Source organism: Arachis hypogaea, chromosome 6, assembly GCF_003086295.3.
Source record: "Arachis hypogaea cultivar Tifrunner chromosome 6, arahy.Tifrunner.gnm2.J5K5, whole genome shotgun sequence".
Lineage (NCBI taxonomy): Eukaryota > Viridiplantae > Streptophyta > Magnoliopsida > Fabales > Fabaceae > Arachis > Arachis hypogaea.
In genome coordinates, this window is record NC_092041.1 from 101,095,920 (window position 1) to 101,106,217 (window position 10,298).

The window sequence follows — 10,298 nt, forward strand, 5'->3', positions numbered from 1 at the left end:
CATCCAGGGCTTTCCAGCAATATATAATAGTCCATACTTTGTTCGAGAATTGACGACGCAAACTGGCGCTCAACGCCAGTTATACGCTGCAGTCTGGAGTTAAACGCTAGAAACACGTCACGAACCAGAATTGAACGCCAGAAACAGGTTACAACCTAGCGTTCAACTCCAGAAATAGCCTCTGCACGTGGATAGCTAAAGCTCAGCCCAAGCACACACCAAAGTGGGCCCCAGAAGTGGATTTCTGCACTTAGACTTACTTCTGTAAACCCTAGTAACTAGTTTAGTATAAATAGAACTTTTTACTATTGTATTTACATCTTTGGTCTCAGTTTTAATCTATTATTCATCTTAGGAGACTATTGATCACGTTTAGGGGGGCTGGCCTCACGGCCATGCCTGAACCTTTATCACTTATGTATTTTCAACGGTAGAGTTTCTACACTCCATAGATTAAGGTGTGGAGCTCTGCTGTACCTCGAGTATTAATGCAATTACTATTTTCTTCTATTCAATTCAACTTGTTCTTATTCCAAGATATTCGTTGCACTACAACTTGATGAATGTGATGATCCGTGACACTCATCATCATTCTCACCTATGAACGTGTGCCTGACAACCACCTCCGTTCTACATTAGACCGGGCGCATATCTCTTGGATTGTTGACCCACGATGCATGGTCGCCTCGCCTGACAACCGAGCTTCACATTCCGTGGAATCAAAGTCTTCGTGGTATAAGCTAGAATTGATGGCGGCATTCATGAGAATCCGAAAAGTCTAAACCTTGTCTGTGGTATTCCGAGTAGGATTCAATGATCGAATGACTGTGACGAGCTTCAAACTCGCGAGTGCTGGGCGTAGTGACAGACGCAAAAGGAGGGTGAATCCTATTCCAGTATGAATGAGAATCGACAGATGATTAGCCGTGCTGTGACAGAGCATTTTGGACCTTTTTCACTGAGAGGATGGGATGTAGCCATTGACAACGGTGATGCCCTACATACAGCTTGCCATGGAAAGGAATAAGAAGGATTGGATGGAAGCAGTAGGAAAGCAGACGTTCTAGAGCCATACAACATCTCCATACGCTTATCTGAAATTCCCACCAATGAATTTACATAAGTATTTCTATCCTTTATTATTTAATTAATTAAGTATCTCTTTATATTTCCCATAACCATTACCATTTGAATCTGCCTGACTGAGATTTACAAGATGACCATAGCTTGCTTCAAACCAATAATCTCCGTGGGATCAACCCTTACTCACGTAAGGTATTACTTGGACGACCCAGTGCACTTGCTGGTCAGCTACACGGAGTTGTGACATATTATGAATTAAGATTAGAACACAAAGTTATTGGAGCCATTACCAGAGATCACAATTCTGTGTACCACTTTGTCAAGAGTTAAGAGTCGCAGTGGCCTCAGGGTTTTAATTCTAGATGAAGATGGCAATCCAAAGTCATCAACAACAAATATCGTGTTCAAAGAAGTTTTTAATAATATTTAAGTAAGAATAATATTATTTTCATTTTAATAGCATGTTATGATTTACACTTTTGTATAAATATTTACTATAGATATAACAAATTTATCTATAACTCTGTTTTCTTATTTGAGATGAAATGTGTAACAAGGAGCACAACATCATATGCCAATTGCTTTTCTAATGAAGTTAGTAAGATACTAGGTTGTCGATAAATTTTTATTAGCCTTTTGATATAAAATTTAGTGTAAAATTGACATGCTATTATTACAGTTATATATGTTCTTATTTTTTTCATGTCTCCCTCCTTATAGTTCAAGAATATTATAGACTTTAAACTCTTCTATTTGCCTTTTACTTTGAATAAAGATAAAATAACATATTCAGTACGTTTATTATATAATGACGATAATCGTGTTATACTAAACTCAAAAAATTTATAATTATAAAATATTATTTTTAATTTAACATGTCAAATTTAAATATAAGCCCGTGCATCTTTAATACTAGTATATATGTATATATATCCACCTATTTTTAAATTGGATGACATTTGCTTTTTCAAGATTGAAGAACATCTTTGTGCCATACATGAAATTCTGTAAAACAATTTTTTCTGAAAAATTTAATTTAATATAAAATAAGTAAAAACTCACATAAAAAATGAGTAAAATAGAATGTTTAATGTTAAATATATTTTTTATAACAAAATAAACAAAAAAATAATTACAACTAAAAAAAGTAACTACTAATAAAATAATATCAAATTATATATATATATATATTATATTTTAAAATTTAAAAATTAACAATAAAATTAAAACGTCAAACACAATTTAAAAAAATTAATAATTAGTTTATTAATTATTTTAAATTCATAAAAAACTAACTATGGAAAAAAATGTTTTCTATTAAAATTCTTTCTAAAAAAAGATTTAAATTCTTTTTTTCAAAATCAGTCCGAACTGATTTTTTAAAAAAATTTAAATACTATTAATAAAAAACGTTGCCTTTTTTTCAAAAATGTTTGCCCTTGAATAAAAACGTTTGTTATCTATTAATAATATTAATAAAAATATTTATAATAAAATAAGTTAAAATAACAATTTAAAAAGATGAGAATATCAAAATTTTTAGATTTATAAAGATAAATATATGATTATTCATCGTTAATTTCTAATTCAATAACAATGTACTTGGTAAATTTGTCATTCTTTTCAAGAGTTCTCTCACTCTTAATTCCAGCAAGATATCCAACAACATCTGAAATGATTTAAAATAAAAAAATTGTTATCAATAAGTTTGTTAAAAACAAAACACAGCTGAAATTATCAATTAAATAAATAAATTTATAAATAAATGATATTTTTTCTAAAACAATAAATTTACTAACTAAGTAGGTGGAGCATTGAGAGTGTTAAAATTCACAAAATTAAATCCATATCGTGGAATACTTGACGATTCTGGAAGTCTATGCAAATTCAGTATATTGGTTTAAATTAAGGGTTTGATGTATGTAAAGAAAGGGTTTGATGTACTTTGAATTGTAGTACTACACATATTTCATAACTTATACTTTTATAGTTGACTCATAACTAGAATTTTTTAAATTTGATTGACTTTAATTTAAATTTAAATTAAATTTACAAATAAAGTAAATAAATATATTAACAATTTTTAAAATTCTAAATGAACGTAAATATATTTAAATTTTACGTATGTAGCTGCAATTTTTGAAAAAAAAATTATAAAAATTTAAAAAATAATGCTAAAAAATCAACAAACTTTTGAAAAATAGTGTTAAAATTTAAAAAATAACAACCTAAGTATAACAATTTAAGATTTAAAAAATAACAACCTAAATAAAATAATTTAAAATTTAAAAAATAACAACCTAAGTATAACAACCCAAACAAATAATTTAAAATTTGAAAATAACAACCTAAGCAAATAATAATTTATAATTTATAAATATAAATCTAAAAATTTTTAGTGACGACGCCTAAGCAAATAAATTCTCAGACTCACCGTATGAGCATCATGTCAACATATGAGCTTCCCATTTATATTTGTACTAGTATTAAACCCCTGCGATGCACGGGCTTATATTTAAATTTGACATATTAAATTAAAAATAATATTTTATAATTATAAATTTTTTGAGTTTAGTATAACACGATTATCGTCATTATATAATAAACGTACTGAATATGTTATTTTATCTTTATTCAAAGTAAAAGGCAAATAGAAGAGTTTAAAGTCTATAATATTCTTGAACCATAAGGAGGGAGACATGAAAAAAATAAGAACATATATAACTGTAATAATAGCATGCCAATTTTACACTAAATTTTATATCAAAAGGCTAATAAAAATTTATCGACAACCTAGTATCTTACTAACTTCATTAGAAAAGCAATTGGCATATGATATTGTGCTCCTTGTTACACATTTCATCTCAAATAAGAAAACAGAGTTATAAATAAATTTGTTATATCTATAGTAAATATTTATAAAAAAGTGTAAATCATAACATGCTATTAAAATGAAAATAATATTATTCTTACTTAAATATTATTAAAAACTTCTTTGAACACGACATTTGTTGTTGATGACTTTGGATTGCCGTCTTTATCTAGAATTAAAACCCTGAGGCCACTGCAACTCTTAACTATTGACAAAGCAACATAAAGTTGTCCATGGGTGAACACTGATTTTGGCAAGTAAAGTCCTACATGTGATAATGATTGACCCTGACTCTTGTTAATGGTCATTGCAAAGCATACTGTTAATGAAAATTGTCTCCGTTGAAACTTAAATGACAACCCTGAAATTGAAGGGATCAAGTTCATTCTTGGAATGTACACTTTATCTCCAATATTTCTACCGGCCACTATCGTCGCTCCAATTACGTTGCTGCCAAGTTCATTAACTATTAATCTTGTCCCGTTGCATAAACCTGAAATTCATTAACTATTAATCTTTTCCATCCCTGAAAAGATCGTCAAGACAAAATCGTTTACCTTCTCGACACTCTCAAGTGTGGGTGCAAGAATTGCCCTACTCTGAAAATACCTGTAATCTGACATGTTTTGCAACAAATTTGGATATGCAAAGTCTACCAAATGAAAGAGAGGATCATCAGTTGTTGTAATCAATAGATCATCTGGAATTTCAATTTCTGATTCATCACCGACAACAGAACCAATATTTCCATTTCCAACATCAAGTATCCAATTAGCAAATCTCTTCATTTCACCTTCATCTTGATCTGAAGAAGACATTAGAAGCCTCATGTTCGTATGCAATTTCAGAATCTTACAAAACGACCACAGTTGGGATGAGTTAATAGCTGATGTCAATATATCGTGTCTACTCCCTTTTCGGAATCACCGGAAGTATCCGTCTAAAATTACCTCCTAGAACAACAACCTTACCACCAAATGGTTGATGTGTCTTATGTTGATCGGTAACTGACATAAGATCCCTGAGCGTCCGATCAAGTGCTTTAAAGCACATTTTATTGAGCATTGGAGCTTCATCCCAAATTATTAAGCTACTTTGGATGAGAAGCTCAGCCTTCAAACTGCCATGCTTGATATTGCAAGTAGATTCATCAGTAATTGTAATGGGTATTGAAAATCTAGAATGAGCCGTTCTGCCACCAAGTAGGAGTAAAGATGCAATTCCACTGGATGCGACATTTAAAACAATCTTTCCTCTAGACCGAATAGTAGAAGAAAGTCCATTCCAAATAAATGTCTTACCACACCCACCATGCCCGTAAAGAAAGTAAAAACCACCAGAGTCTGTAATAACAGCATTGAGTATCTCATCGAATACTAACCTTTGCTCATGAGTCATCTTTTGTTCCGTATATAAGTTTGTATGAGTCAACTCATTTGTCTTATATGCTAACTCCTCCTCTATTAGCTTATTCTGAAAAAGGCGAATATCAGACATCTTAGAATATGGCATTGATTGATAATCTTTTAAAGATCTCGTATTGCTGATGAGTATCTTCTCAATCTCAATAAGGCAGAGGTTTTTCAATTCGTTATCAGTCATGTTTAGTCCTAGCAAAAGCACATGGTGGTTTTATGAAATATTTAATAAGTAATTCCAAAATAAAACTATTAATATTATTAATAAAAATAAAAATAATAATAGAATACAATCTTGATATAAAAAAAGACATAGTAAAATACCTTATTTTTCAAAGCTTTTCTCCTCTCATATAGTATTCCATCAGCTAATAATGTCCAAGTTGCATTCCAAACACGCTCTGGGTTGCTAATGCTATTAGATATCAGTAGCATCACAAATAATTTTCTCAATTAATGACCAGATGCAAGTTCAGCTACCTCATTAATAGCTGTAATGAATTCCCTATCATTGCACAGTAGTCCCATGGAATAGCAAGCATCTTGGAAGCTAGAATATGTAATTTCATTAACTGTCCTAATAGTCTCATATGTTGTGCAACCTCTTTGAACAGCTAACAAAATTATCATATAATAAATATCACCTGTAGTTTTGAACAAATTTTCTATTAAAGTTTATAATTGAATAAATGGTAGAAAAATCAAAATACATAAAGTGAATGCATATTCACATAAGCAAGTTTCAAACAAATTCATCCAAAAATCAACCTGTATTGATGCTGCTATTTGTAATGTCCGACAATACCGATTTAAAATGCACACCATTGAAACTATCACTCGAATTTTCTATAATTTTTTTATAAACAAATTTAGTAAAATATTACGAAGACAATATAAACTAATAATTTATTACTTGTTAATAGCTAAATAATGTATAGAAAATATTGTATTTTATGGAATTTTATTTGGCCAAAATACCCATGACCCACCACGCACATTTGCTCCTTCTTCTTTGTTCCTATTCCATCAAAAATTCTAAATCAATCATTATGTTTTGTTATATATTTATATCCATGTAGTTCTCATTTTCTCTGTATTTTTTTCAACCATTTCACCAACTATCCTGTTTGAATTTAACCTCCTCACTCCTCACTCCTCACTCCGCTGCATCTCTAAAAAGGCGGCTTTAATTTTCTTTTCATTCTCATTTATTTAGTTACGTAAATATATTTTACAAAAAATAATATATATTTTTTCACAAAAGTTTCTTTTTTCAAAAAAATATAAGTTTAATGAAATTCAACTAATAGTTAAAATCTTTTTTTATTTTTTTAAATAAAAAAATTGAAAATGAATAGCTTATAATTAAAAAGAGAGAAAAAGATGAAAGTACCTCTATTGTTGTACAGAGACAATCTAAAAAATAACAATGTAAATGGAGTAAAGGGAAAATTTATAAATGTGACAAATAAAAAAATTAAATTTAAAAATTACAACGGTTAAGAAGTCACTTAATTAGGAATTAGTATTAGAATTTCAAATTTTAAATTTTTAAATAGAGTTTACTAATTTGCTAGTACAAATTTTAAATTTTTAAATAAAATTTTCTAATTAAACGTTTGTTGTTCATCAGAAATATAGGAATTTGTTAATTTAAAAATAATTTTATTAGTTTCGTCATAAATAGTGGCAATCCTATTAGTTGTCGATAAAAATAAATAAAATTAAATACAATCCAAAAATTAATAACCTTATAAATTACGTAAATTTAGAAAAAATATTTAAAAAGAGAAAAAAATGAAAATACTTCTATTGTGCAGAAACAATTTAAAAGATAACAATGTAAATTGAGTAAAGAGAAAATTTATAAATGTGGCAAGTAAAAAAAAATTAAAATTAAAATTAAAAATCGAAACGATTAAGAAGTCACTTAATTATGAATTAGTATTAGAATTTCAAATTTTAAATTTTTAAATAGAATTTTCTAATTAGTTAGTACGAATTTTAAATTTTTAAATAATTTTTTTTAAATTAATTCAATTTTGTCGGAACAACATTAGAAACAGAATCAAATATAGAAAAATGTCAAATTAATTTTTTTTAAATAGTATAAATAACCTCACATTTTAATAAGACGGGTAGTTATATTTAATTTAATATAATATTTTGTAATTAGCATAGTAGCTTATAAATTATATAAAATTTTAAAAAATATTCTCAAACCCAATATCTTATTTAAAAATTCAAAAAAAATTATTTGAATTTAAATTTTAAATTTTAAACATAATACTTTAATTAAAAATTATAATTAGATTTTCTTTTTAAAATAAGTACGCATTAAAAATCAATAACTAACTTGATTGTATCAACAATAATTCATATGAGAAATTTATAACTTTATGACATTAAATACTAAATTAGAAATTAACAGAATATCAACGGTGTGAATCGAATTAAAAATAAAATCATAAGTAACAACCAAATAACTTCAATTTATATTAAAAAAAATTATAAATTCCAAACATAAAAATCCAAAAGAACCAAAAGAAAAATAACAACACAAGAAAAGATAATGTTTCCACCAAAACAAACATATACTTGGCATTATTCTATTAGATATACTCTAAAAGGGATTCTAAAACATGTGCATCCAAATTCTCAAGTTTCATTCTCAATCTTGATCTTATTGCAAGTTGAGATATCTCCTTATACTTTCGAATCTTCCGACTCCGAGGATAGTCACTTGGTTGGTGTAATAGCACTTTCCAACACTTCAGATTCATCATTGTCCGCAACTTCATTGGAGAATTCAAGCAACAAATTCTATACAAAATACTACGTTAAATTAAAGACTTCCTTCTCACCTTTGATTTTATTTCAATAATATTTTTTTAATAAAATAAAGATCTAACTTTGAGAAAACAAACAAACAAAAAATTCATTTTTTGAACAAATACCTTAACACCTTCTACTTTCTCCCCTTTAATGATTGAGGAAGCCTTTAAAGTTGGAAGTAAACCACCAGTATAGTCAACATCCTAAAATTATAATTAGTTATTAATTATTATTTATAAATTAGATACTACTAATGACCAATGAAGAGAAAAATAAATTGCTTTTTAATAAAAAGTACACTTATAACTGTACTCACAATTTGAATAGGGTGAGCCTTTTTGAATTTATTTATGAGGTCCATATTATCAGACATCTTCTTAACTTTATAAAAGGGTGAAAAATGTGGATTATCAGATATTTAAACTTTGACAATGAAGAGAAATGTCTTATCAATTAGGTTGAGCAAAAGTGTAGGTATATCTGATCGATCTCCTTTCTGCAGAGTATTACATAATATATTAATAATAAATAATATAAAAATTAACATTAAAAATATCTTCACTAATGTTTTTAGAAATACATATTGGTTAGAACTTACTAATAGGAGTGGATCAAGTATCTCTACACAGCTCTTTCCCAAAACTTGTTTTGCTTCTTTGTCATGAATCGAGACACAAGAACCCCCTTAACTGAGGTATTTATTTTTTCTCCCTAGAATTGATAAACAAAAATCAAAGAATAATTAGATGGGAATAAACAAACAAATTTAAAATATAAATAATATAAATTTAAAATAAAATAAAAAATATTAGTAGAAAATTTACGTCTTCATCGAGCCAAACCATCTCAATTGAGTATGACAATGAAGAATTACTGTAACTTGGTAGTGTTCATAACCGTATCACTCGTATACGTACACACAAATTGTCGATTGTATGTTTGATTTCTGCGATTTTGTGAATACCATCCATTGGAATAAGTAGCGAAATTTTAGATTTTGGATGTATATAAAGAAAGGGTTTGATATATTTTGAATTATAGTGCTACACATATCTCATAACTTATGCTTTTATAGTTGACTTATAGCTAAAATTTTTTAAATTTGATTGACTTTAATTTAAATTTGAATTAAATTTGCAGATAAAGTAAATAATATATTAACAAGTTTTAAAATTCTAAATTAACGTAAATATATTTAAATTTACGTATCTAGTTACAATTTTAGAAAAAAATCTACAAAAAATTTAAAAAATAGTGCTAAAAAGAATCAACATATTTTCAAAAAATAGTGTTAAAATTTAAAAAATAACAACCTAAGTAAAATAATTTAAAATTTTAAAAATAACAATCTAAGTACAACAATCTAAGATTTAAAAAATAACAACCTAAATAAAAAAATTTAAAATTTAAAAAATTACAATCCAAATAAATAATTTAAAATTTGAAAATAACAATCTAAACAAATAATAATTTATAATTTATAAATATAAATCTAAAAATTTCTAGTGACGACACCTAAGCAAATAAACTTTCAGACTCGACGTATGAGTGCCACGTCAGCATATGAGCTCCCAATTTGTATTACTATAAAGATAAAAATAAAGATAAAGATAAAGATTACTATTATTATTACTATTACTATAAAGACAAAGATAAAAATACAGATTTCAAATGACCTAAGAATTAAGTAATTAAGATAAAGAGAGCAGTGATTGTAAATTTAAAATTTAAAATAAATATGCTAAAAAGGGTCTTTTCACTAATAATTTTAAATGACCCAAGAATTAAGCAATTAAGATAAAGAGATCGTAATTATAAATTTAGAATTTAAAATAAGTATAAATGACCCAAGGATTAGGTTTTAAATGGAGCCAACTCAATTTGAAATCATGTTTTAGGGTTAAAATATATATTTTATAATAAAATTAATTGTAAAATGTTTTTATATTTTAATTAATATACTTTATATTATATAATATCATTTTAATTCAAGATAATTTTTTTAGTATAATATTATATAATATTTGTTAACTTTAATGAGAAAAGCATAAAATATAAATATTATTAACGGGTCTTGCTAAACCGGATCC

The 10,298-nt window shown here is 27.1% G+C and overlaps 1 protein-coding gene across 1 annotated transcript; it reads right to left on the reverse strand.

Moving 5' to 3' along the window:
- Positions 1-2,648: 2,648 nt before the first annotated feature.
- Positions 2,649-5,557, reverse strand: LOC140173732 (uncharacterized). Its single transcript, XM_072198282.1, has 2 exons — positions 4,906-5,557; positions 2,649-2,752 (listed from the first exon to the last, which is right to left on the reverse strand). The coding sequence occupies exons 1-2, from the start codon at positions 5,555-5,557 to the stop codon at positions 2,649-2,651; spliced, it is 756 nt and encodes a 251-aa protein (XP_072054383.1).
- Between the last annotated feature and the right edge of the window lie 4,741 nt (positions 5,558-10,298).

What these genes read in the sequence shown, in the direction of transcription:
- LOC140173732 (XM_072198282.1), bottom strand. Translation starts at nt 5,557, where the DNA reads ATGACTGATAACGAATTGAAAAACCTCTGCCTTATTGAGATTGAGAAG. An exon ending in TAAGGTTGTTGTTCTAGGAG is followed by an intron (nt 2,753 to 4,905) that starts GTAATTTTAGAC and finishes AAATCATTTCAG; the next exon opens with ATGTTGTTGGATATCTTGCT.